The sequence below is a fragment of the Ammospiza caudacuta genome, chromosome 6, assembly GCF_027887145.1.
Source record: "Ammospiza caudacuta isolate bAmmCau1 chromosome 6, bAmmCau1.pri, whole genome shotgun sequence".
In the NCBI taxonomy this organism is placed as follows: domain Eukaryota; kingdom Metazoa; phylum Chordata; class Aves; order Passeriformes; family Passerellidae; genus Ammospiza; species Ammospiza caudacuta.
The window spans coordinates 12,764,248-12,792,086 of record NC_080598.1 but is presented as its reverse complement, the minus strand read 5'-3'; the positions used below and the strand labels follow the sequence as shown (position 1 = coordinate 12,792,086).

The 27,839-nt window shown below is 49.3% G+C and overlaps 1 protein-coding gene across 2 annotated transcripts; it reads left to right on the top strand.

The window, feature by feature from the left end:
* Positions 1-1,133: 1,133 nt before the first annotated feature.
* On the top strand, positions 1,134-26,912 carry RMDN3 (regulator of microtubule dynamics 3). 2 transcript variants are annotated; one of them, XR_009274840.1, is made up of 14 exons: positions 1,134-1,295; positions 2,470-2,701; positions 3,873-4,016; positions 7,212-7,638; positions 8,310-8,412; positions 9,205-9,265; positions 15,914-15,989; positions 16,734-16,811; positions 18,020-18,118; positions 18,734-18,787; positions 19,734-19,814; positions 20,345-21,574; positions 22,907-22,974; positions 25,658-26,912. XR_009274840.1 is itself a non-coding variant. In XM_058806959.1 (12 exons), the coding sequence occupies exons 1-12, from the start codon at positions 1,151-1,153 to the stop codon at positions 20,396-20,398; spliced, it is 1,554 nt and encodes a 517-aa protein (XP_058662942.1). In that variant the 5' UTR covers positions 1,134-1,150; the 3' UTR covers positions 20,399-21,599. The 2 variants fall into 2 exon arrangements, 1 of the variants encoding a protein (XP_058662942.1); XM_058806959.1 differs by lacking the exons at positions 22,907-22,974; positions 25,658-26,912 and having other exon boundaries at positions 20,345-21,599.
* Positions 26,913-27,839: the final 927 nt, after the last annotated feature.

The following is a 27,839-nucleotide window of genomic DNA, read 5'->3' as shown; positions in this document are numbered from 1 at the left end:
AACTAGCCAGGGTTCTGGCAGCCTGAGCCCAGCTCTGGCTCTGACTCTTATGTGGCTCTTTCCTGGGGGAAAAAGATAGGAAGGAAAAAAGAGGAAATGAGAGCAGAGCTATACATAACATTTTAATATTGAATTTATTGAGGAGATACTGAAATGTGGGAGGCAGCCAGATCTCATCCATCATCCCAAAGCACCTTACCATTCTCTGGCTCCTAGCTGGCTGCTCCCAGCTCTCCTTGCACTGGGCTGGCTTGGAATTGCTCACAATAACTCAGATAAAGGGAAGCAGAAGGTTCTTTGGCTCTGCCCAAATCCTGCTGTCACCCAAACCCCCAGGAGCGGGGAGCACACACAGAGGGTTTTCCCCTCTCCTGACTGGCACCTTTCCCTAAGGAATCCTTTGGCTCTTCCAGAAAAAGGTATTTCTAATTTCAGTGATTCTGGGGTAAAGAAGTTCTTCCTGGGGGATCCCACCAGGAATGGAACCACCCACCATATTTCCTGTAGAAGGGAGAATTCCAACCCAAAAGGCTTGGGATGATTAGTTTGGTCATTCCTATCTCCTTGACCTAATCCTAAAATCCATTATCTCATCCCAAACCCGCTGGCTCTGTGCCCACAATCCCACAGCCAGCCCCATCCCCAGCTCCCTCCCTACCATAACCCTGTCCCACCCAGCTCCCCAGATTTGGGCACCCCAAATTCCCAATTTTTGGGGCACGTTTGTCCCTCACTGCTGCAAGCTGAACCCCGAACCCAGCGGGGTTTCCTCCCGCGTGTGGAAGCACCCACAGTCCGTGGGGCTGTGCGGGGACACCCGCCCTGTCCCGTGCACCGCCGGGCCGAGGTGCTGTCACCACGGCGGGACAGCTGCCGCGGTGGCAGCCGGCAGCCTTGAGGGGTTTTTCCCGGGACACTCCGCGGACTGGGGGCCTATGTGAGGGCGGTGACCCCGCTGAGGGCGGCCCCGCTCCGGGGCCGGGTCCGTGTCCCCGCCACGTCCGCCTGTCGCCACACGCGCGCGCCGCCGTGGGCGTGGCTTCGCTGATGACGTCACGCGCACATAAACCACCCCTTTCCCTCCCCGCCGTCGCATCTCAGTGACGCCATCGCGGCGCGCCGCGGGCGGTGCCGCGCGGCCGGAGCGGCCATGGCGGTGCCGGTGGCGGAGCCGGCCCGGGCCGGGTCACGGCTGGGGATGGCGCTGGGGCTGGCGGCGGGCGCCGGCTTCTGCCTCGGCGTGCTCTGGGTCATGCGCCGCCGCTCCAAGGAGGCGTCGGGGCAGCCGCGCCCCGGTACGAGCGGGATGGAGCGGCGGGGGAGACGGGTCGGGATGCGGGGAATGGGGTTGGAATAGGGCTGGAATGGGGCACATGGGATAGGGGGGCACGGAAATGGAATGGGGTTGGAAGAGAGAGGAATGGGGCACATGGGATAGGAGGGCACGGAGCTGGAATGGAGGAAATGGAATGGGGTTGGAATAGAGAGGAATGGGGCTGGAGTGGGACACATAGGGTAGAGGGGCACGGAGCTGGAATGGAGGAATTGGAATGGGATTGGAATAGAGAGGAATCGGGCTAGAGCTGGGGTGGGAATGGAGGGAATGGGACACGGGATAGGGAGGTCTGGAGCTGGAATGGAGGAAATGGAATGGTGTTGGAATAGGAAGAGTGGAAACGCAACTGGAGTTGGAAGAATGGGCTTGAAATGGGGGAGTGGGGTTGTACTGCGGGAAATGGGGTTGGAAAAGGAAGCATGGGGCTGGAGTAGGGGAGAATTGGGATGGGATGGGGGAGCTGGGCTGGAATAGGGGGGAGTGGGGCTGGCATAGGGGAAAGTGAGGTTTGGGGTGTTGGGCTTTTAGAAGGGCTGGTTCGGAACCCTGAACTTGCTGGGTTTCATCCATGTCTGTGCAAAACTTTGGGAACAGAAAATGAAACTGTTTTTACAGTGATCATAGAATAATGGGATCCTGGAATGGTGTGGGTGGGAAGGGACCTTAAAGCTCATCCAGTCCTACCCCCTGCCTTGGGCAGGGACACCTTCCACTATCCCAGGCTGCTCCAAGGCCCATCCAGCCTGGCCTTGGACACTCCAGGGATGGGGCAGCCACAGCTGCTCTGGACAAGCTTTGCCAGGGCCTCAGCACCCTCACAGGGAAAGATTCCTTCCAATATCCCATCTAAATCTCCTCTTTTCTAGTTTGGAGTTATTCCCCTTTGTCCTATCACTCCTTTTCCATTTTTCCCTCAGCCTCCCTCAAGGGGCAGTTGGGTCAGCGCAGAGCCTTCTCTTTTCCATGCTGAACAATCCCAGCTCTCCCAGCCTTTCCCTGCAGCAGAGCTGCTGATCCCCTCGGTGTCCCTCCCAACACCAAGCCCCCCATTCCCTGCCATCAGAGCCGTGGCCACATTTCCCTCCCCTGGAATCCTTTCCCTGGGATGTGACCCTGGTTGTGCTCTGCTGCAGGCAAGGCCGTGCCTGTTCCCGTGCCCGTTCCCGTGCCCGGGGCGCTGCTCCCGGTGGGGGATGCAGTCGATGGAGCCGTGCCCAGCCCCCTGCTGCTGAGGCAGGACGAGCAGCTGGAGCTGCTGGAGCGCCTGGACTTCGTGGTGAGGAACGTGGCCGAGCTGAGGAAGGAGGTGGAGGAGCTGCGGAACAGCCTGCAGGACCTGGCGGTGGAGATCGTGGATGAAGTCAGGTACTGCCCCTCTGCGCTGGGAAACAGCCACAGCATGCCTGGAGCTGGGAATGCCTGGGCTGGGAGGGACCTCAGAGCCCACCCACCCATGGCAGGGACACCTTCCTCTAGCCCAGGCTGCTCCAAGCCTGTCCAGCATGGCCTGGATCACTTCCAGGGATGGAACAGCCACAGCTTCCATGGGAAATCCATTCCAGTGGCTGCACCACCCTCACAGGGAAAGATCCAGCCCCTAAATCCAACCTAAATTTCCCCCTCTTCCAATCTGAATCTGTTCTTTCACTCCCTGATGCAGGGGCTGGATGGACATCCCATCTATGGATTCTGTAAGGGTTGTCCATGCAGGAGGATTTGCTTTACCTGCAGATATATTGTATTAGATACATTATATTATATTGTATGTGTCATATAATTATACATTGTATGTATAATATATATCATATAACTGTATATTATCTGTTATACAATATACATTATATAATATATATGTAATAGATACTATTCTATATATTATAATACATAATAATATATAATATATTATGACATGAAATATAATAACTAACATATAATAATATATAAAATATAATATATAAAACATTGCAATATTTTATATATAATAGATATTATATATAATATATATTATTGTACAATGATACATTAATACATAATACAAAAATACATTCTATTATATTATAGATATAATTTTAATTATAAACGATACATTATTTATATTATATAATTGTATATTATATAATATATATTATAGAATGCATTCTATTAGATACATTGTATACATTATGTTAGATACATTGTATATTATAGTTATAATTATATAACTATATATGATATACTATATAAAATATATAGTATACTATATTATATAGTATAATATATGTTATTTATAGTATAATATATCATATATAGTTATATAATTATATATAGTATAATATATAATATATATATTTTAAAATAAACAAATAAATATAATATTAATATATATTATACAGAACACACCATCAGCTCCATTTGAGTTTGTATAAGCAGGAGTGAACCACCTCGTGAATTCTTTGCCTAGAAAGGGAATTGGGTGGAGTCTGCTGGAGAGGAGAAGGGGAATAGCAGATATTTCACTACCAAATATTTATTTCTCTTCCTTTTTCTGTCCCTGCAGGGCCCACCTGGAAGAAACCCAGCGTGTGGGTCGCCGGAGAAAGTTCCCCTTCAGGGAGAGAAGTGACTCCACAGGCTCCAGCTCCATTTATTTCACCACCAGCTCAAGGAATCCCAACACAGATGATGGAGAGAGTGAAGGGGGGTAAGGAGAACAGTGGGAGAGATGTTTTAGAGGATTTGGTGTCACATCTGGGCAGTTTAGAACATAAAGAGGGGAATTTTCTTCTCCTACAGCCTGTTTTAGTTTGTTTTTGTTACAGTAAGTGTGTTACTGCCAGGGCCAGACTGAGAGATCTGAAATGATCCTTTAAGAGAAAGGAAAATAAAATTTTGAGGGTTTTTAAAGAAACAATTTGATTAAGGAACCTTGCAGAAGGAAGGGAAGTATGAGTCCAGCCTGGATATGGAGTGAGAGAGTTTGGAAATCAAATTTCCAGACAATATATATTATATTATATTATATTATATTATATTATATTATATTATATTATATTATATTATATTATATTATATTATAATTATCAAATCATCAGATCAGCCAATATCCTGAGGTGGAAGGGACCCAGGAGCATCATCCAAGTCCAACTCCTGGCCCTGCACATGACAGAAAATTCTGTGTGGTGTAAGAACATCATTAAAAATGCCAGATCAGCTGCAGGTTATATAGTAAGACAGGTAACAAGTTCTCCTGCACCTGTGACTGCTGATTTTCTGAGGAGTTGCTGCTCCTTTGTGCCTGAATCTGACCACTTCTGTAGCTTTTGGGGTATGGAAGTGTGTCCAGAAACAGCTGGTGCTGCTATATGCATTTTCCCAGAGTATTTGGGATGAAATGTCATTTAAAGAAGGATTTTTAGAGCAGTGGGAGCATTTCATTTTAGAGCAATGGAGGAATTTGGGCACCCAAATGATCCAAGGGCTGGTGCCAGCTGGCATTTCAGCAGGGATTTTTCTTGCCAGGACAAAGAACAGGGATTTGGTTCTGCCCTAAGCTCATGTTTGTCTCTAATAACTGGAGCTGGTGAGGGTGATATCATTGGGGTTATAGGGCTTAATTCAGCTCAAGTGGGTGTTGGGATGGGAAGGAAATTAGGGAGGGAGTGATTCATGGTGGTGTAATAGGTAACAAGGCTGCAGAACAGATTTTGGAACTGGAGTTGGTTCTGAAGGCAGGGCTTGGGTGTTTGGGTAACAGCAGATGCACTGAGTCACCAGGGGAACAATGGTTTGTGTAAACCTGCTGGAAAAGGGGGTTTTGGCCACACATCCCAGCCCTGGCTGTCCTCAAATCATAAAAAATTATGAGTTGTGATGGAGGGCAAGAATTTAGAGTTACAGAAAAGGCACCTCCTGAGGGGACAGGGGTGTATTTCACTGCAAAACCTCATTTATTTATTGGGAATCCAGAGGTGGTTGGTAGAGTCCTCATCTATTAATTATCATCTGTAATTAGCTGTAATGACCAGTGTGGGGATTGGTGGATTAGCAGCTCTCTACTGATTTAAAACTGGAATCTTAGGTAATGCCTCACTTTGGTCCTGCACAGGGAGGTGTAAAAATATCAGTCAGGCCAGGACCAGCTGCCTGTAGTGTGCAGTGTTGTCTGCTAGGGATGTGAATGTGCTTGAAAAGTAACATTTTGAGGGTAGGAAATGTAAATTTTGAAAAAAATAATCGAAGCTTTGGAGCAGGCAGTGGGAGGAGGAATGAGCCTGTTGCCAGCAGATGGATTTCAGCTGGGTGGTTCTTGCTGAATTCTTTCAGTGGAATTCAGAACAGACAACCCCCAATTTCAGCTTTATTTTGTGAACCACGTGGGCAGGAGCAGCTTCTCCAATTTCAGACACAATTCCCAAAAATCTCCCAAGAGTTTTCAGGGGGGTTGTGCTGCTTAATTTCCCTGTGTGGCTTTGGGTTTTGGTCTTCTTCACCTCCTTTCCACATGGGCTGTTTTCCTTCAGGATTGCCACATTAAAGTATTCCAGAGCTTTTCATCATTGTAAACTCAGGAAAACAGGCTGATAACACCAAAATCCCTTAATCTCCTTGAAAACTTTGGGTTTCCTTGTCTTTTTGAACTGGCAGTCTCGTAGGGGCTGTCTGGCAGAAAACATGATTGTTTTTTGAGCTGAAGGGCTGAAATCTTGGCAGCTGCCAGTAAAATGTTGGAGGTTAGGATGGGGAAATCAGGGAATTAGAGGAGTTTGTGTTTAATTACTGGAAATGAGGTGGTCTAGAGAACTAATAATGGCATTGGTATTAAGAAATGTAAATAAATGAGGGTTTTAATCTGAGGCAGAACTGTGCCAGTGTCACCTACCCTTGTGTAGGTTATCCATTAATTCAGTGTCATCTCCAGCATGGCAGCCTTGATTTCCTGCCTTTGCATTGTGAGGCTGATGCTTTATTTCTTGTCTTAGAATGTTTCGGGACAACATGGTGGGGTTTTGAAAGTCTGGGTGAGGGTTTGAGGGAGCAGAGAGGGGAATTGCTGAGAATTAGGGGTGGTTCTCAGGAAACTTTGATAGCCAAACACGTCTTGTTTATCTGTGTGTGGCCAAAGCCCTGTCACTGCCTCCTTCAGATAGGGGCTGTGGTCACTTATCTGTGTCCCCAGACAAAGGCAGGGCCACAGGGCTGTCCCTGGGAGGAGCAGTCAGCCAGGACAGAGGGAAGCACAGCTGGAGGTACCCAGTGCCCCCAGAGTGCAGGGAACTCAGATCCAGCAGAACTGCTCAAGTTACTGACTTAAATCAACAAAGCCCCCATGTTCAAGTGCACATTTTGAAAGGACTGGCTGATTTGTGCCTGTTCTGTAGTTAAGAGCTTGCAGGTGAAAGTGAGAATTGGATTCCTTCCCAAACAAGACAGATAGTCTTGTTTGAAAAGGAATCAGCTCTGTAAGTAGACTCCATCCTGCTGTGGTACCACTGTGTAACCCTGGTTGAAATTTCCAATTTTAAATTCCCGACTGTAATGCTGGGGGAGCTTAATTTTCTCCATTTTCAGCAGCTCTGATTTGAGCTTTACAGGATCACTGAGGTTAGGAGAAGCTGACAGGGTGTGCAGGGGAGGTGGGGACAGTTAGAATCCTGGAATGGTTTGGGTGGGAAGGGACCTTAAAGCTCATCCAGTGCCACCCCTGCCCTGGGCAGGGACACCTTCCATAGACCAGATTGCTCAGAACTGACTTGGGACATCCTTCAGCTTTCTGAGGGTGACACGAGAAATGAGGTTGTGTGAGACACTTGTGTTGTGCAGTTTTCTCTGGGATAAGCCAAGATACTCTTCCTCTCCTCTCCTCAAACCACTTTGGTGACGTTTTCTTCCCCCAAAGTTACACCACAGCCAACGCCGAGTCCGACTACGACCGGGAGTCGGAGCGGGAGAGCGAGGACGAGGTGAGCTGTGACACCGTCAGGACCATGCGCAGGGACTCCCTGGAGCTGCCCCCCGAGGATGACAGCTGTGACATCGTGAAAAGCCTGCACAAGGACTCACTGGAGCTGCCCCCTGAGCTTGAGAGCCGTGACATCGTGAAGAGGCTGCACAGGGACTCGCTGGAGCTGCCCCCTGGGAGTGACAGCTGTGACACCATCGGGGACTCGGTGGAGCTGCCCCTGGAGGATCAGAGCCCTGTGTCCCCAGAGATCTCGCTGGAGGAGGGGCTGGGGCAGCTCCTGGAGCAGGCTGACCGCCTGCACAGCGGGGATGAGAAGGACAGGAGAGAGGGCTTCCAGCTGCTCCTCAACAACAAGATGGCGGTATAGGTGCCTTGTTGTATTTTCCAGCACCGGGGGAGGGTCAGCTTGGATGTCAGGAGGGGTTTCTTCACTCAAAGTGCAACCTGGAAATGATCCCCACTTTGTCACCCAGCCCAGAACACTGAGTGCCGTGTCCAGTCATTCCTTAGAAACTTCCAGAGATGGGAACTACCACATTCTCTGGGCAGCCCCTTCCATTGCCTGACCACCCTTTCCAGGAAGAAATTCCTCCTGGTGTCCAACCTAAATGTGCTCTGTCACAGCTTGAGGCCATTTCCTTGCTCCTTGGGAGCAGAGCCCAGTTCCCCATGACTGCCCCTTCCTGTCAGGGAGTTGTGGAGAGGGAAAAGGTCCCTTCTGAGCCTCCTTTTCTCCAGGCTGAGTCCCCCCAGCTCTGTTCCCTTCCCTGGACATGCCCCATCCCCTCCCTCTCTGCCTTTCTGACCTGACAAGCCCAGAGCTGGGCACAGCACCAAAGGTGCCCCTGCCGTTCCCAGCACGGGGAACTCTTCTGCAGTGCTGAGTTCTAAACTCGCCTCCCTGAGGTTCCACTCTGCTTCCTTTGGAATTGGGGTGTTTTAAGGCTTAGAAAGATGCCTGCATGCCCTGAGCTGTGAGTGCCCTGCTCAGCCCTGGTGCTGACTGCTGTGGGGTGTTTGTGTTCCCTGCAGTACGCGGGGCAGCGCGAGTTCCTGTGGCGCCTGGCGCGGGCGCACTGCGACATGTGGGAGCTGACAGAGGACAAGGACGAGAGGAGGTCCTATGCCACAGGGGGTAAGGAGTTCCTGCTGCCCCAGAGGAGGGCAGGCACTCAGCTGCACAGCCCCTCCAGCTGCCAGCAGGGCCGTGGTTTTATTGGGTTTCCTTAGAATCTGGTGGGAAGCAGCGTTTTTATTTTGTGTTTAAAAATTGAGTTTCTGAAAGAGTCTAAATAGGCTGAGACCTGTTTAGAGCTGGGAAAATTGTTTCTGAAACCTGTCATCCATTTCTCTGTGATACTAAAATAAACCATGAATATAAAATAAACAAGCTTTGCTGTAGCACACTGGATTTTCTCTGTTACCAGCGCGTGCAGATATGAAAACAATCACTATTTTTAAATTCTCTTTAATTTCATTCCCTCTTTGTTCTTTACCACCTCAAAGGTGTCTGCAAGATTTTAGGTGAGTCAGAATGGAGAAAAAATAATCTTTATTACAGTTAAGATGTGCAATAAAAGATACTAATGTAAATAATTTTTATCTTATTTATTATGCACATAACTAAATAGAGTTACTTAATACTGTAGCTAATATAATTACTCTTTTCTGGGAATCAGTGGAGCCTTTTAAACATGGAATTCTAAGTTTTATATTGTCCTTTGAGCTATCAATAGGTGCTTAATTTTCAGCTTTTTGAACCTGCCAGGGGATAAAATTTTGTATGGGATGTTTCCAAGCCAAATGCATTATCAAATTGATAAGTATATGACTTTTATGCTGTTCAGTTACTCTGACAGCCTCAGAGAAAGAAACTGGGAGAGAAAGCAGCTGAATTTCTTACCTCTGACTCCTTTTTTTGTTCCAGGGAAGGAAGAGCTGGAACTTACCTTGCAGAATTGGGATGAAAGTGCTGAGTGCCACCAGTGGTAAGTCACTTTTTACTTCTTGCTTTTAAGAAGCATAGGAAAAGGACCTGGAGGTTTTTGTGAGCTGAGCTGCAGTTAAAAAAAAAAGAAATACAACCCTCCCCATAAACTTCTTTGCTGTTACTTGCACTGTGCCACACTGGTGGTGTTTTTCCATAAAAAGCCATTTTTAACAGCTTTGCTTGCTTGGTGTAAGGAATGACTTGACAGACAGTAGGTTTGGTTGTGATGGTAGGAATAAACTTGGGGTATCTTACAGCAACTTAATTATGAATTCCTCTCTGAAGAGTTCTGGAGGAAAAGCTCCCAAGTGGAGCTGCTTTTGAGGCAGGAGGGGATGTGTTTGACTCCATCAGCCAGGCCTGGGAGTGTGGGCTTGGTGCTCTGCCAAATTCCCTATTTTCCACTTAATTCTGGAGGAAGGAGATCCATCACTGTCAGCAGACAGGCTTTTAGAGTCTCCTGGAAGTGTTTTCTGGCACTGCTGGCTCTGATCCCCCTGCAGGGCCCTTGGCTTGGACATGAAGGGACACAGCAGCACGTGGCTCTTTTTTATTTAAACAGAGATATTTAATGCATTTGTTCCATGCTAAAAGAAGAGATGATCTGCAGTTCAGCCAAGCAGTTGTGACCAACATTTCTGCCCAGGGTTTCAGGGAGGAGGTAGGAGGGGGGAAGGACCTTGCTGTGCTTCAAGCCCTTTGGTGGGATTTTTACATGTCCTTTGTAAAAATTACTCCAAAGGGGAGTTTGAGGAGTGGCACAGGTATTTGGAGATAAGGGACCTGTTTCTGTTTCTTTTCTGGTGAATTCCTCTGTGAACGGTGTTTGTCAGCAGTTGCACTGAAAGATTGACAGCACTTAAATTAGAATAAAAGGGATTTTCTTTTCATCTTTAATGAAAATTATTGGGAAAAGAGGTTGCTGACTGTCTTTGCCAAACAAGATCTGTGCTCTTGCAATGAGTAAATTTGCTTGAAGGATTGTTTTGAACTACTGGCATCTGAATAAGTGCCTTTATCATCTTAAGCTGTATTTCATCTGTTGGTAATGAATTACTGCTTTGATTCATTTAAAGCCTCAATTAAAGCTTTGATTGGAAGGAGGAAATTCTCCAGCAGATCATGGTGCTGGGCTCTTATCTGCTGGCTTAACATCTTTGAATGAATGGGGTTTAGTTGCCAGGGTGAATATTGAAATTTGTACTTTACAAAGCCAGGTTCTACTCCAGTGTCCAAATATTGACAGTTTTGCCTTGGAATTCCAAGTCTGGGACAATTCCTGGTCCCTCAGACCCCTTTCCCAGACAGGGATAAGGCTCCTTCCTGCACAGCTACATCTTGCTTCCAATTCTCCAGGGCAGCTGGAGGAAGGAAACAGCAGAGCAGCATGTGGGAGGAGTGGGATTTCTTGGTAGTGAATATGTAACTCTCTCTATCAGCACACAAATTACTATTTTCTGCCACGAATAGAACAGGAAATTATTCCCTTCCCAACTCTGAAGTGGTCACAAGCTGGCTTAATTGCAGTCTTTCTTTATGCTAATTGAATTTACCCTGGGGAGAAAAAGCAGCAGAGGTTTTAAAGCTGTTTTGGGGTGGATTTGATGCCCCAGCTCTTGGGGGAAGCTATCAGAGACCATTGTTCACATTTATTTAAATTACAGGTTTTTTTTCTGTCATGTTTCTCTCTAGTGACTAATTTCCTTGCTGAAGAATCCTTTATTATCTTCTGTCACAGGGGAATAATTTATTATCTCTCACCACCCATGTTGTCTTTCCAGTATTCTTCTCCCTCTTCCTTGTAGTTTTTCAGACAAGAGTGGAGGGATTCAGTGCAGGACTCAAGCTGGGAGAGTGGCATGGCTTTGTGCTGGGGTGATTGCATTCTTTCTTCTACACCAGCATCTTTCTCTTTCCCACTGCATCCCAAATGGCCACTTTAATGGAAATATTCCCAGTTATTTTGCTGCCTCTCCACACAGGCTGTGTGAAGCCTGATGGTGCAGGAATTCCTGGGCTGAGTTTTTTCTGTTTTTATCATTTCATATTGATCTTCTATTTTATCAGTTGCCTCTTGGAAGTTTGTGGATTCCTTCAGATGAAATTGTGCTGGCTTTTGGTGCTTGTTCATTGTGTTTTGTGCTTGTTATTTCCTCCTGCTGCCCACACAATTCCCAGTTTTTTGAGGAGCTGAGAAAGACAAGAGGTACTTTGCCTACAGTTGCTATTGCAAGGAAACATTTCTCCTCTCAGTGCCTCGTTGTTGTTCAGTCATCACTGACATTTTAAAGAAACAAAGAAAGAAAATAACTGGATTTCTGCTGGTTAGCTGTACTGCTGGCTGCAGCTCCCTTTGGGCTTGGAAGGATTTGAGAGCAGGAGGAAAAGTGTTTTCTCAGGAGTGCCAGGGAGAGCAGTAAGTGTGTGGGGCTGTGTCTGGCCTGCCTTTGGGACCTGCCCAAGCACAAAGGAGAGGCTTTCATGGCTCTGCCCTGGCCATGGAGTGTGGGACAAAGCTCTGCTTGTGGCTGGTGCTGTTGGCAGCTGGCCGGTGCCAAGGGAGCCATCTCCGGGCACAATGGAGCAGGAGTTGGGTCAGGGCTGCACAGACAAGCCAGCCTTGTCCAGGGGGGCTGATCCAGCCCATGCTGCCCTTGGGATGTTCCATTGGGAAGTGGGTTGGGCATTAAATGCATTTAGTGCCTTAGGAGTAGGTCTGTGTGTGGGATTCACTGTGAGGGATTCACAGGGAATGATCTTAGAGCCTCTCTGCTCCTGACTTACAGTGACCTGGTTCTTACCTTGGATTTGGACACCAGAGTCCTCCTCTGCTTTGATTGTCAAACATCCCTGAGCAGGTGGACCTTTTATCCATTTAAAGTGATTTCTCCAGGAGTTGATTTTAGCTCTTGAGTAGGACAGAGCAGGTTCCCAAGTCTGTTCTTGCTTTTAGGGAGGGAGGGAGGGAGGGAGGGAGGGAGGGAGGGATGGATGGATGGATGGATGGATGGATGGATGGATGGATGGATGGATGGATGGATGGATGGATGGATGAAGCATCACTGGCTGTACAGATCTTTTAGAAATGGATTGAGAAACAACTGTGGCCTTTTAAAATTGCCAGCCCATTCCCTGTGGGTGTTTGCAGCACAACTGCAAGCACGGGGCAGCAGCTTTAGGGATCAGGAGAGGAGAGCGAGCTGTGGATTTGCCTTGGCTTCCATTCCTATTGCTAAAGGGAATACTGGAAATGCAACCAGAGGGATTTCAGAGAAATCTGAGGAAAATGATGCAGGTGCTGTGTCAGGAGCTGTAGTTTGAGTTATTCCTAGGACATCTTGCCCTGGAAATGAATCGCTGCCTGCTGAAAGCCCTCGCTGTGGGAGGAATCATAAGCTCCAGCCCCCTTGGGGTTATCCTGTGTGTTATGGAGAAGTGGGATTGGCTTGGATGAGTCTCCAGAATGTGCCCTTTCTTCTGGAGAGTCTGGCAGTGTGGTGGAACATCCTGATCACCAGCCCTTCTCAGTTCTGTGGGTACATCTGGCTGTCCGTGGGCAGATCCTGGATTTTTGAAAAGTCCCAGCATTCCGGATATGCCTGGAGATGCTTTCATTTAACACCTGGCACTGCTTCAGGATTTCACTCCTGCTGCATCACTGCCCAGATCTGGCCAGTTCTGAGCCAGATTCTGGGTTTATGAGCTGAGCATTTTCTGTTCTGCAGGCAGGGAATTTTCTGTCAGTGTGATATGGAGCAGGAGCAACTGTAGAAATAGGTGTTAGGAGATAGTTCAGAATGTGGTGGAGGGGAAATACCATGGAATTAGAGCTGTCTGAATGCAGCCCCCTGACTTGTCTGTCCTGGAAGGTGAATTCAGAAATGTGAACATCCAGAATCCAGGAGCTCTCCCATATGGATGTTTGTGGGCTGTAAGGAGGGGGAACATGAGCCTCTCTCAGTTTTTCCTTCCATCTTGTCTCCCCTTGGAAGAGCCAAAGCTTTTTTCCCCAACACTTCAGGATCAGTTGGTCATTAATTTCAGGTGGAGTCACTGGGAATTCTGCTGTCTCTCCCAAAGCACTAATTCCCACATACATTCTTATTTTAATTTTTGGTTGTTGCAGTCTAAATACCTGCCTGCTAATTCCCTGTCCCCTTACTCAAGTGCAGGGACTCACATGCATCTACCCAGTGCACAGGAAGGTAAAAAACTGGGAATGCTCACAAAATATTGGGAAGACTGTCTTGGAGGTGGTTAAAAGAGCTAAGAGGTGTGTTTGGGCTGGCTGACTGTGGAGGGGAGGTACTGGAGGCTCTGTATTCCATGGCAGAGTGCTGCTTCCAGGGAAGTCAGAGTGCAGAACCCAAAAAGTCTTTAAATCCTGGGGATTTAAGCTGGAAGATCAGGATCTCTCATCTGAGGGTTCCTCCATCCACAGAGTTTATTTTCTAATAAATGGGGAAATCCTGAGCTGAGATTCCTGTGTGTCAGCAGCTTAATGAGGAGTCTGACTGCTAATTAATCAAGGGATAACCTAAGGAAAGCTCTGCATGGATCTGAGCAGTAATGCATGGGGCGCCCAGTGGTTACAGGGGATGAAAATCCCCATCATCATCTTCATTTTTATTCTCTCCTGGTGCTGCTGCTCAGCCCCCCTGCACCTCCACAGTGCTCTGGTGATGCTCAGCCCGAGGCATCTCATGGAATGAGCTGGAATCAATGACTCCATCCTGCCAAGCTGAGCAAGCAGGGGAGGGAACAGCAGAAAGCAGAGCCTAAAATCCCACAAGTGCAGAGTTGTGGGTGTGGAAATCCCCCACAGTCCAGTGGCCCTGAACCTGGGATCAGCAAAGCTGGGTTGGGAAGAACCATCTTTCCTGGGAATACAGTGAAAATCAGATCAGGTGTCTCTTCCCATATATATTTTTTAGTTTATTTCATGGCACTGAAATTTAATTTACTGCTGCTTTTATGGCTTCTTCATCAACATTTCACCAGGCTGTTAAAAAACCCTTGGAATTTATATTTGACATAAGACAACTGTCTGATTTATTGTCTACGAATATTTTATCTCATGATCTTAGAAAATAAGCTTTTTATTGGCTTGTGTTTCTCAACCCCTGTCATGTTGTGGTTAGGGATGTTTAGTCCAGGCTGGGAAACGAATTGGAGAAGATCCTAAGAACACTTATTCCATCATCTGCACTCAACAGAGTGGGGCTGTGGAGCCCCAGCAGCAGGAAAATATTTTTGTCCCATAACCCACTGATCTGGTAATCCTTTCCGTTACCATGAAAAATAAGAATTTGAGAGCTGATCTAGAGCTTTTCCACAAGAAAGTTAACAAATTAAAGGAAGAGATTTAAGGCAAAATGTTAAATTGTTCAGGCATCGTGACTGTGCTGTAAGTTACACACTGGGAATGGAGCAGTGATGTGTGAGGGGATTTGTGAGATTTTGTGACTCTGAGGAAAGTGTAATTGGAGATTTAAAGGTCTCCTGGCAGATTCCTGCACATCTGCTGTGGTTAATCATCCCAAAGGATCCTTTGGGATATTGCTATCTGTGGCAGCACTGGGGTGTGGGTGTAGGAAAGGGGATTTTTATTTGCATCTTTCTGCTTTTCAGCTTTATTTTTTGCAAGAATGAGCCATGTTATTGATTTGTCTCTCTGTTCCACTTGGTATTTTTTGAACCAAACTCAGAGAAGGGGTGGAAATGTTCTCCACTCCCAGAGCCCAGGCAGGATAGGAGAGGCCAAACTTCCATCTGCAAGTTCTGTCCCACTTGAGAGCTCTCTGAGCTGTTGTTTCTTGGGAAGTGCTGCAGGGAGGGAGGTTTTGAACCACTGTGGTGCAGGGAGGTGAGGTGGGAGGGTGCAAATCCACAGGGAATGAATTTTGAATTTCACAGCTCATGCAATAACTGCTTTTGCTGGGGCCTTGCTTCTCAGGCTCACAACTCAAGGTCTCTCACTGGACAAAACTAAATGGCTTTGCACTTTCATCACTGAGCATGTCATTCTGTTTCCCAGCTGCAGGATGAGGGTAGGTTTTCCAAGTGTTTCCCTGGAAGTAGAGCCCTGTGTGCTGCAGCTGGGCTGTGTGTAAGGAGGTTGCTGTGCCCTGTAGTTGATTCATTAGAGCTGCTCTTAGTCTGCCTCTTGCTGCAGTAACTTCACTCTGCCCTGCTCTGGGTCCTGGCACAGCTTTCCCTGCTCAGAGAAACAATTCCAGGTGTGGAAGTGTGCTGCTCCTGGTTTTTAGCCATAGAGCAGTGAGTTTGTGTCACACCCAACCCCTCTGGCTGCCTCATCCTTGCAGCTCCTTCCTTCCTGGCTGCTACATTTTTGCTGCTTTTGTCTCTTCCCTGAGAGGAATGTGCTGTATTCCTTGTTTTCCCCACTAAGGTGTGAAGCTTCAATGCACTTCACAAAATCCTGGGATGGTTTGGGCTGAAAGAAACCTTAAAGCTCATCCCATTCCACCCCTGCCGTGGGCAGGGACACCTTCCACTATCCAGCTCTGTCCAGCCTGACTTTGAGCACTTGTAGACCTTCCTTGTGCAGCCATGGACAGCAGGGAAATATGGATTGAGGGTGGATTCAGCCCCAGCTGGCTCATGCAGGTGTCTCCCCATGCAGGTTTGCCATCCTCTGTGGGCAGGTGTCGGAGCAGGAGAGCATTTCCAAGCGCATCCAGGCTGGATATGTTTTCAAGGTGAGTGCCAGGAGGTGCTGGGCTCTGTGTGAGTATCAAGCAACACTCATTTCTGCAGCAGAAAATTGGGAAAATTGGCTCCAGTTCTTCTGAGGGAAGCAGTAGATTTCAGAGGTGCCAGGGATGAGGAGGCTGATTCCGGCTATGCCTTTTGGGAGTGACTCTGCAGTTTTACACACTATAATTACAAAAAAAAGTAAAAATCTTGCAAATGAATTTAGGTAAAGGATGAAACTTAGGGCTTGAAACATGGAATTATTGTGTGGTTACAACACACAGCACCAGCTGTCTGCAGTGTGTGCCTGTGAACAACCTGCACCCTCCCAGGGAGCCGTTGCTGCTCAAAGAGGATTTCATTTGCCTCAGATGCCCTGTTTTTTATTCCTAGTATTATTACTAGGAATGATGTATGATGCCCTGTGGATGTTCCAGGGAAAAAAGACATGGAACAGGCCACAGGTTATTGTTCCCCATCAGCCTTTGGCATGATCAGTGAAGTTATGGCAAAGCTCTGGAGCAGAAATAAAATGCAGGGCAGCTTCTTTGTGTGTGTGTGTGCAGAAATTCCTGTCCCTGAGGCTGGAGAAATGCTGCTTTTCCTTGTTCAATGAATCCAGTCTAATTTTACTGCTTGTGACACTTAAATTGTGGATTCCTTCCTTTCCTCTTTCTCCACTTGTTCTGGTGGGTTTTTTACTTGATTTTGACAAAGATGTGACACGTGCTGGTGCTGCTTTCCCACAGGAACACATTGACAAAGCCATTGCCCTGAAGCCACAGGACCCACAGCTCTACTATCTGCTGGGAAGGTGGTGTTACCATGTAAGAGAATTTATTCTCACCCCCTGGGCAGCCTCTGAAGGGTTCAGAGCTCCAACTTGGGTTTTTAGTCACTGCTGGTGGCATGGGAGGGGAAATGGCAAAGGGTGGGTTAGGAAAAGCCTGAGCTGCAAACTTCTTTCCTGTTCCCAGTGCTTTGCTCAGTAAGAACAACCTTCCTTCAATCCTCTGAGCACACAGGGCTGTGGTCAAGGCCATCTGAGGAGCTTCTGCTCACAGTGTTGGTGTGTGATGTGTTCCATGTGTCCCCCTGCCCCTGCCACACACAGAATTGGAGGCACTGGCAGCCTGTGCCAGCTGCTTTATGCTTCCTGACAGGGAAAAGCTTGGAGTCAAATGCCAAGCTCTCAATCAGATTTAGAGCCTAAAAAATGGAATAAAAGTCTGCAGTGACTGTTGCTGTTCCATTTGTGCCATTGGGAAGCACTTTGTTGGGAATGGAGCCACAGTGCAGGGATTGTAGCTGGGATAATTGACTGTGGGAATTACAGAGCAGCCCTGAGCTGAACTGCTGGGAGGGAGCTCCTGGCTCTTTTCCTGGAAACAGATCCTTCCTTCTTGCTCAGCCTGGAGCTGCTGAAGCTGTGGAATAAAACCACAGGTGAAGTATGGTAGTGCTTCATTTAGTCTACATTGTTGGAATTATGCAGGATTAAACAGGGTATTGTCAGAGGGAGCTGGTGGAGTCCCCATCCCTGCAGGTGTTCAGGGAATGCCTGGAGGTGGCACTCAGTGCTCTGGGCTGGGTGACAAGGTGGGGATTGTCACAGGTTGGCCTCCATGGGCTGGGAGGGTTTTTCCAACCTAAATGATCCCATGAATATCTGGTGGGAAGGCTTCAGCCTGCCTCTCCCAGGGAATCACAGGGTGGAGGGGAGCAGGTTCCTGTGGAAGGTTTAGACTGGGAGAAGGGAGAGCACAGGTGGGGACTGGTGTGGCTGCAGTGTGGCAGGCTGGGATTTGGGGCCATCCATGTCCCAGATGCGTGGAACTGCAAAAACTGACCTGGGACAAGGGAAAGCAAATCGGGTTAAATTCTGTGCCGGACTTGGATACTCCATGGGAATTTCCCACACCGCTGAGGGGTTTGGCTTCCTCCCTGCTGCAGGAGCAGCTCCCAGGGACTGGGCAGGCCCTTGTTCCTGTGCTGGTGTTGGATGGACAGGCCAGGTTGTCCTTTGTGTGTGCAGGTTGCCCACCTGGGCTGGCTGGAGAAGAGAACGGTGTCAGCGCTGTTCGAGGCCCCCCTGACAGCCACGGTGCAGGACGCGCTGCAGAACTTCCTGAGGGTAAGGAAAGGTGGGAATGGGCCAGGGAGGGGCAGCACTGACTGCACAGCTCACAGGAACAGCAGCACTGACCCTCACAGCAGCACTGACTGCACAGCTCACAGCATCACTGGCCTGCACAGCTCACAGGAATGGCACTGGGCTGCTTGGATCCCTCCTGGTCCTTCCCCAAGCCTGGGATGTGGGTGAAGGAAAGCTGATGAGAAGTGTCCATTCCAGAACAGCCAGACAAAAGAATGGGATGTTGAAGATGTCAGAATTGCAGCCCAAAGTGTTGGGAATTGGTTTAGGGGGGTTGGTTTTCCTTCGTAAGGCTGCACAGCAATTCCTTGCTCACTACTGGATACATCTGGGCTGTGCTTCCAGGGTCTGGGAGCTGGCAGCTCCTCCCTCAGAATATTTTACTTAAAGCCTGGCTGACTTTTACATTTCAGACTTTTCCAAACAACTGTTTGAAGGTTTCAGGGGCACAGTGCTTTATTAGGATTCTCCTTTCTGCCATCTATTTTTTTTTTTCCTTTAAAAGCTGCAATGAGCCTGATGTAAGAATTAATTGTGTCCTTGCATATCCTAATGTCTCCTCTTCCCTGTCACACCCTGCCTCTGTTTCTGTAGGTCGAGGAGCTGAGCCCAGGGTTTTCCAAATCAGGAAGAGTTTACATTGCCAAGGTAACCACTCACTTCTTGTTTCTTCAGAGAGTAAGAAATATTTGTATTAAAAATCACCTTTGGCCGTAAAGTGCTGACCAGGTAGAAAATACTCCATGCAGGAGCAAAAATTTATAGGATGATAATATTTCCTTTTATCCTTTACATCTTTTTAGGCCAAATCACCCTGTACAGAGGCTTTAAAATTCAGGGGTTTTGCCTTTGAGTCAGCCAATGGAGCATCCTTGGTTTTTAACAGATTAAATTCTTTATAAAGCAGGAACGGTGACTTGGCAGCTGTGGGCTAGAGGTTTAATCCTTCCCCACCATGACTTCTGTGGTGATAAAGCCAGAGAATCATGGGGAGAAGTAAAGGATAAAGGATTTCTCTTTCCCTGTCCAGCATGGGAGTCTTGAGCCCTCTTGCTGAGGGGTTTTTAGCACCCACTTCCTTTTCCTGGGTGAATTTCATGGTCTCCAAACACCCCCAAGACTCTGTGGGCACCCAAAATCTTCCTGTTCCCAGAGGGATCACTGTGCCTCAGCTGCTGGTCACATGGAGAATATTTCATGCCTATTTTGGGGCCTGAGACTCCCGTAGATAATATTTATTACATTTTCAACAGGCTGGGCAACAATGTGCTCCCAGGAGAGAGGTTTTGTGGAGAAAATGGTGTGAGGAGGAGGGGAAACAGCAATTGAAAATCAAAGTAGAGCTTTGAAAAGGGTGAAAACCACAGGGGCACCTTAAAATGTCCAAAGAAAAGCCAATCTCCTTCCCTAAAAAGAAAGAGTGAAATATATTTAGTATTCCAAGATCTGGTGGTGCTTCTGAGGCACAGTGGCTGAGGGATACTGCAGGAGATGCCAGTGCAAAGCAGAAACAGCTCTTTTTAGCAGTTGCCCAGTTCCATTTGCTGTCAGTTTTCTCTATTTAACCTCTCTCCCATGGGAATTCCCTTCCCAGTGCTACAGGGACCTCGGGAACGACTCGGCGGCCGTGCTGTGGATGGACCTCGCCGCAGAGCTGCCAGGGTACACCAAAGAGGTAAAAATGGATTCTGCACCCCTGCTCCACCCTGCTCCACCCCAGCTGGGCCACTGCAGCCACAGGGAGGGATGGAGCACTTCTGCCATGAGGGAAGGGTGGGAGAGAATTGGGCTGAGAGGTTTGTGGTGCCCTAATTGTGGCCTTCCAACAGGAAAGAGGGAGAGACAATTTACAAGGGTCTGGAATGACAGGAAAAGGGGGAATGGCCTCAAACTGAAAGAGATTATGCTTGGATCAGGTATTAGGAGGAAATCCTTCCCTGTGAGGGTGCTGAGGCCCTGGCACAGGTTACCCAGAGAAGCTGTGGCTGCCCCATCCCTGGAAATGTCCAAGGCTTGGAGCAACCTGGGCCATGGAAGGTGTCCCTGCCCAGGATCTCGATGGGCTTTGAGGTCCTTTTCAACCCAAGCCATTTCAGGACTCCACAATATGCTTAAAAGCTGGTTTGGAGGAAAATAATGGAAATAGTGTTTTGTATTTGTTTTAATTGAGCTGTACATTTATGAATTTCCCTCTTGCATTTCCAGGATGCAGAAAGTGAGAAGGAACTTGAGGAGATGCGCTTAGTTTGTAAGGAATAATTTTGGAAAAACTCATCCCACTGGAGAGACAGTAAAATTCCAAATGGATTTCATCATCCTGACAATTCCAAGTACACTTCATGGATAAGCAACAAGAGCTTAGAGGAAAACACCCAGCAGCACATCCAGGAAAACATCTTGGCATTAATGGGATAAAATAGTGATTTATTTTCCTTTGTATTTGTTTGATTTTAGGATCCCTAAAAATGTTACATTCCTGAAAAAAGGGGGGAATGTTTACAGGTAGACTTTGTGATATAAAAACATTTGTGATTATATATATGTGTGTCTATATATGTATATATGGCAGATATATGTGAGATAGATACTTTGTGATATAAATATGTATATTTTTATATGTGTGTGTATAAATATATAAAAATATTTATTTATATATATATATATACAATATATATGCACATATATCTTTTATATCACACTCTCTACCTGTCAGAAATCCTTGCTGGTGAGCTCCCAGTTAATTCCTGAGGAAAACTTGAGCCAAATTTTTTTCCAGTGTATTTGTATTGTCTTTTCCTTAGTAATGAATGGAATCAGTTGTAATAACTGTTTAATGGGTTTTGGGGAGATCAATTTCCAAGTGGGACCAAGGAACTTCTCTGCACAATCCAGACTGGATTTTAAGAGGTGCATTAGTCAAAGGAAGTGAGGAATAGGATTTTAACCTTCAGGATTTCTCCCAGTGGTGTTTCTGTCTTCACTTCGTTCACACAAGGCTGAAAACTTGTGTCCCTGCAAACTGTGCTGCTGTGGTTTAGATGGAATGACGAGTTTGGGAAGTAGTTCTTGAGCAGAGAACTGCCCACAGGGGTGGGAATATCCTGTGGCAAGGATCATGTTTCGCTGTGATGATCTTCTGTCACTGACCAGATGAATTCCCTTTGAATTAATTATCTCCTGGACTAACGAGAGGTGACACTGAGGAGGTGAAGCCAAGGACTGACATTCCTCTTGCAGCTCCTGGGGACCAAACAGCAGCAGGGAATTGTGCTGGATGCTGACACAGATGGGAAAGGAAAACCTGTTGTGGAATTCCCCACATATGTATCAAGGCTTTGTTGGTATCCCTTAAAACTCCAATGGCAGCTACTGAACACTAATTCCTGAATGTCTGTTCCATGCTGGGGTGGTTGTGAGGGGTAAAGTGAGGAGCGTGTGAGTAAAACATTCCTTAAATCACCTTTTTTCCCCTTGCACTGTGGTGGGTTTGTTACTGTCTGAAAACAACACTGAAGGGGAGAAGTGCAGCAGATCTCCAGCATTCAAACTTTCTGGATGCTGCAGGGCTGGGGGGCAGGCACTGGCCAAAGCACAGATGGGGAGCTCTGGGAGGATTGGGAGGACCTGGATGGAGTGATGGGCCTGGATGCAGTTGTGGCCTTTGTCACCGTGCCAGGAATGGTGGCAGCCCCGGGAGCAGCTGGGAGCTGGGGCAGTGTCTGGGGCTGATCCAGGGCAGGGCAGGGCTGACCCTGGGGGGGTTGGCCCCCCACGCTGAGCTCAGGCAGGATCAGGGGCACAGATGCTGCATTTTGTGCACCCTGAGAGTTTCTGTCCCCCCCCGGGCATTTCCTGCGGGGCTGGGGCAGCGCAGGGAGCAGAATTAACCCTGCAGCTGCCGTGGCCATTGCTGGCCTTGGTCTCTGCTGTGCCATCCCACCGTGGCCATTTGCTGCTGCCACTGCCACTGCCACCCCCTGGGGCTGTGTCCTCCTGGCAGCCCTTCCCAGCCCCTACAGGAGCTCCAGTGGTGCCTCTGGCCTCTTGGGAGGGTTTGCTGGGAATGGGCCTCACCCCTGGGAGGATCCTTTTGTTCCAGAGCAGACTCCAGAGCTTTTGGGCTGCTCAGCTTCAGGGTTGGATTGCAGAAGTGCCTGAAAGGAAGAAGAACAATGAGGTTTGTGCAAGTGGTGCATTCAGACCCCACCTGGCAGCCTGTGCTCTGTGTGGGAGGTTGTTGTGCGCTGGCACTGCAGGGAATGAATGTCCCCTTCCCAGTTCAGCCCAGCAGATCCCAAAGGCTCTTACAGGAATATTTACCCTTTCCTTCCCTGGGTGATAATTTCATCTCCACCTGCTGTGAGCCATTCCTTGGGTTCTCCTGGAGAAAACCTCACAGCAGAGGAGTTTGCAAAGAGCCCAGAGCTGTGTTTGGAGCAGAGAGGGCTGAGAGCTGCATCTGCCTGTGCTGCCCCAGCCTGGCAACATCCCCATGGAACAGCCTGGGCAGAGGGGATTGGATGGAGCCAAATCCCTTCATGCAAGAGGTTTTCTCCTGTGCAGATCAGGCATGGGCAGGCAGTGAACTTTGGAAATCAGCTGATTTCCCCAGAAAGCATCACTCCCAGCAGCATGAGTGACAGGACCTGTGCGCACCTCTCAGGAGTCACCCAGCCAAAATCAAGGGCAAAGGTTGGTTTGGGTCTGAGGACTTGAAATAACTTTGAAAGAGAAGAAATAACCTTTTTCTTCTTTTCTTTCTTTCAGATGCTGGAATTGCCTCTGTGGATGTGCACTGAGCTCTCACTGCAGGGAACTGCCAGGCCTTAATGGTGGTGAGTTCATGTTCTTCTCACTGGGAATTGGAAATGATTATTAATTAGTAATTGCAGAAATGTTTTCTGAAACCTTTCCCCTTTGCTGGTAGATCTTCTCTCTCTGGCTTTGAATTTACAGAATTCCCTGCTGTCCTTTGCCCTGCCCAAATTCCTTGCAGCTCCTAACAGGGAAAACCTGGGGTAACTCAGAGGGGACAGAGGTGACATTTTTAGCTGAAAACCTGGGGCAGTTGAGAGGGGACACAAGAACTGTTTGTGTAGGAAAATGTGAGGATGTCAAGGGGAGCAAGGTGACATTTCTGAGGGAAAAGCTGAGGTGATGTTTAGGGGAGAGAATGCAAATTTTTGGAGCAGAAAAGAGCTAATCAATATTGTACAGGAAGGAAAATTTTGGGGGTAAAACTCGATGCAATCTGTAGGGGACAGAATGAATGTATTGGAGTAAAAATGAGGTACTCAGTAGTAGACAAGGAAAATTTTGGAGGCAAAACTTGACAAAATCTCAAGAATAGAGAATGAACACTTGGAAGGAAAAATGAGGTGATGAGTACTGAGCATACAGTTGGGAAAATTTGGGGGATAAATCTGAGATAATCTCTAGGGGAGAGCATGAACATGCTGAGGTAATGTGAGGGAATGAGTTGTAGGCAGATGGGGAAATTTTTGGGCAAAAATTATATGAAATAATCTGTAGAGTGAACATTTTGAAGTAAAAATTAGGTACACATGGAAAATTTTGGGGGTAAATCTTGACAAAAGCTACATGATAGAAACTAAATAATACTGAAGGAAAAATGAGGGAATCAGTGGACAGGTAGGGGAATTTTGGGGGGCAAAACTTGAAATAATCTTAAGGTTGAGAATTACTATTTTCAGGTCAAAATGAGGTAAGTTATGGACAGGTAAGGAAAATTTTGGGAGTAAAACTGGAGTAATCTCAAGGGAGAGAGTGAACACTGACATAAACTGAGGCAGTCACTGGGGGCAGGCAAGGAAATTTTGGGGGTAAAATTTGGGAAGATCTGTAGGGCAGAGAATGAACATCTTGAGGTAGAAATGATCAGTGGTCAACATTAGGTAGAATTTGGGGGGCAAACCCTGAGGTAATTATGTAGGAACAATAAGTGGTTTTGGAAAAAAAAATGTTCATTCTGTCCCCTATGTAATTTGTAGGGGACAGAATGAACATTTTGGGGATAAGAGACATAACCTGTGTTGTTTTAGTTTTAAAATCTAGTTGGTAAATAGGGGACAAAATGGTTATTTTGTAATAAAATCTGAGTTAATCTGTAGAGGAAACAATGGATATTTTGAGGTGAAAAGGAGGTTATCAGTACTGGGCAGGGAGGGAAAACTGGGGGCTAAAATGTGAGATTATCTCTAGGAGAGAGCAGGAACATCCTGAGGTGAACTGAGGGAATTGCTGTGGACAGGTGGGTGAATCTGGGGATAAAACTTGAGGGATTTGCCATGGCAGAAAATGAACATTTTGAGGTAAAAATGAGGTACTCACTCAGTGGTGGAGAGGTAGGGGAAATTTCAGGGGTAAAATCTGGGGTGATCTGTAGCAGAGAGGATGCACTTGATGGGGTAAACTGAGGTAACCAGTTATGGACAGGTAAGGAAATTACTGGGGGGTAAAAACTGAAAGCATCTGTAGGGTAAAGAATGAAAATATTGAGGTGGAAATGAGGAAATAGGGGAGTGCACAGGTAGGGAAAATAATGGGAATAAAGCTTGTGGTAATCCCCAGATTAGAGAAAGAATGCTTTCTTGTAAAAAGTGAGGAAATCAGAAAGGGACAGACAGGGAAAATTTTGAGGGGGAAATCTCAGGTAATCTCCAGGTGAGGGAAGGACTGTTTTGAGGTAACTCTGGACTCCCTGTGTCCTCCTGTCCTGGCAGCAGCTGGTGGGGAAGGGAGAAGAGGCCTCGGGCTGGAGAGGGGCAGGAGAAAGGCCCTGTGGGCAGAGGAACCCCCTGGTGTCACCAGGGCACCTGTGGGGAACAGAATGGACACTCTGGGAGCAAATGGAGGTGACTGGATTGTCCCTTTGGGGGATGCTGGCATTTAGATCATCCCACCCATTTGGCTGCTGAAATTTCCCAGCCCAGGGCTTTGGCTGACAGGGCAGCACAAAGCCCAGATTTGGGGTTCAGCTTTGCTGTTTAGATGAATTATAGCTATAGCCCTGAATTCCCTGCTGGAATAACCTCCCAGTGCCTCATGCAGCATGGGTATCCATGGATATCCTCCTGCAGCATGGATATTCCCACACAGAGCTGCCTATTGAACACCAGCTGTGCCAGGAGCCAGCAGAGGCTCCAAGGAAGCTCAGTGGGATCAGGCCAAGGACAGGCTGATATTCCATAGCATTTGCCATTTATAACCCTTGGCTATTTATTCATCCCCCATGTCCCCGGGGGCATTGACAGAGTTCCCTGCAATTCCATGGGCTCCACCCCTGGGCTCGGGCTCCCGCTGATGTTTTACAGCAGCCGAGGTCGGGAGTGGCCTCTGGGAGTCCTTTTCCCTGAGGAGAGGGATGCACATCCCTGCCTTCAGGGCACCTGCAGCGTGACCCACCTGTGCAAGCTTCCCAGCAGTTCCAGCTGGCTCCCTAAAAACTCCAAACTTCATCCAAACAAAACTTCATCTAACTCTAACCTTTTGTTTTAGGGCGCCTCCGAGGGCCTTGCTTGGGATTGAATTTCTGTGAAGGGAATTCCCTTGGCTTTAAGGCTGCTGCTGGAGGATGTCCCCAGGCTGGAAGGGAAGGGACTGGAGTGGCTGGGACACCCCTGGTGGCTGTGTGGGAGCTCCAGGAGGTGGCACCGGGAATTGCTGTCTGAGCTCTCTGCAGACCCAGCGTGCAGCACTCCCGGGCAATGGCAGCTGTTCCTGGGGTGTTTTTGGGGTGTCAGGGGGCTCTGTCCGGGCTGCAGCAGCTCCGGGGCCCGTTCAGAGCAGCCCCTGGCCCAGGAGCCGCGGGCAGCCCTTGGTCCGTGCCCATCCCAGCGCTGCCCGGGCATCCCAGCGCCCGCCCCGGGTGTGCCTGGCACGCTGCCCGCACGGGCAGGACACTGAGGCGCAGCTCCTGCCCGGCCCGCACCGAGGACAGGAGGGGCCGGTTCCCTCCCGGGGCTCGGCCTCCTCCCGCCCCGCGTTCCCGGCCGGCCGGGACACGCGGAGGGAGCGCCGAGGGACATTCCCGGCAGGGAGCAGCAGTGCCCGAGGGCTCCGGGCAGCGCCGGGCCTGAGAAGCAGCGCCGGGCTCAGCCCCGCCGTGATTCGGGGCTGTGAGCGCTCACCTGCAGGAAACGCCCCTCGGCAGGCGGGACCAGCCCTGACACTGCAGGAGAGCTTCGGCCTGGGACCAAGGGAGCCCTCAGGACTGGCCTTGCTCGTTTCTCCCTGGAAAGGGACACGGCATCAGCACCTTTACAGCTATTAAATGTTGGGAAGGGCAGGAAATCAGGATTACACAGCAGAGTTTTGTGCTGTCACACAACAGTTCACCTGTGTTGTTCCATGGTCAGGTGCTGTCTATGGAGCTGTGCCCTATGGACATTCCAGGGGCTGGTGTGTAAAGCAGCATTGGCAAAGCAATTCCCCTGCTGGCATTTGGCATTCCTGTCCCAGGCAGGACATTGCCATTACCTGAGACTGGCTTGGTTGGAGCAAGGTGCCGAAAAAGCCCAGGTTGTGGGTTTAATCCACAGCTGAGCCCTTCACATAAGGGTTCAACCTGGTGCTTCTGGTGTGTCCCTTCCCACTCAGGATTTCTGATGACCTGGAAATAAAGAATAAACAGTTTTCACTGGCTTTTTGAACCCAGAGGTTTTTTGTATTGCAGAGTACAACCCATAGGGAAAGTGGGGGAAAGGAGGAAGAGCATCAGGTCTCACCTGGCAGGTGTCGGGTGAGCGGCCCGAGCGGAACCGAGCCCGGGCAGGGCCCCGTCCCGCACCCGGCACAGTCGGAGCAGGAATAGCAGCGCCCGGCCCGGAGCGGCTCCTCCGGCCCGCTGTGATGCAGCCCCGCTCATTCCGCGGGGACGAGGCGGGCGAGAGCCCCGGGGGTGCGGGCACGGGGTCCGGGTCCCGCTCTGCGCACGGTGGCCTTGGGGGTACCGGGGCTGAGGGGGCTCCGCATCCCCGCGGGGGCCGGGCCGGGAGCGCCCCGGGGACCGCCGCGCTCGCAGCGCCGCTCCGGGCCCGCCAGGGGGCGCCGCGCGGGCCGGCGGCGCTGAGGGAGCGGCGGGGCCGGAGGGGTCCCGGGGTCCCGGGGCCGTCTCGGGCGGTCCCCGCGCCCCGCCCGATTCCAGCCGCGATCCAGCGCCTGCTCTGGGAATGCGCCGCCCTCCTGCCAGGCCCGGCACCGGCACAGTCCCGGCTCCCCAGGGCAGCAGCGGGACCTGCCCGGAGCCGCAGCGGGAGCAGCCCCGCAGCAGCCGCGGTGCAAGCGGGAACGACAGCACCGGGCTCGGTCCGCGCCCGTCCCGGAGCGGCTCTTCCCTCCCGCGGCGATCCCGATCCCGATCCCGGTCTCGGTCCCGGTCCCAGCCCCAATCCCGCCTCGGTTCTGCGGCCCCGCGACGGAGAAGCGGCTCAGCCCGGGACCCCCAGCAGACACCGGCAGGACCCGGACCCGAATCCCCAGGCCCGGGTCCCGTTCCCGGCCCCACCTCAGCGCCTCGAGCCCCGCGCAGCGCCGGGAGCAGCCCCCGGTCTGGGGCTCCGCACGGCGCTCCAGCGACGGCCTCGCCGCATCCCGGGATGAGCATCCGCCGCACAAAGCGGAGCGGGCGCGGATCCGCCGGGATTTACGGGCGCGGGCGGGGCGGGGCGGGGCCGGCTCA

Bases quoted from the DNA above. Each gene is read 5' to 3' on its own strand.
- RMDN3 (XM_058806959.1), top strand. From the start codon at position 1,151: ATGGCGGTGCCGGTGGCGGAGCCGGCCCGGGCCGGGTCACGGCTGGGG. The intron at 2,702-3,872 runs GTACTGCCCCTC...CTGTCCCTGCAG, and splicing joins GAGATCGTGGATGAAGTCAG to GGCCCACCTGGAAGAAACCC. The intron at 7,639-8,309 runs GTATAGGTGCCT...TGTTCCCTGCAG, and splicing joins TCCTCAACAACAAGATGGCG to TACGCGGGGCAGCGCGAGTT.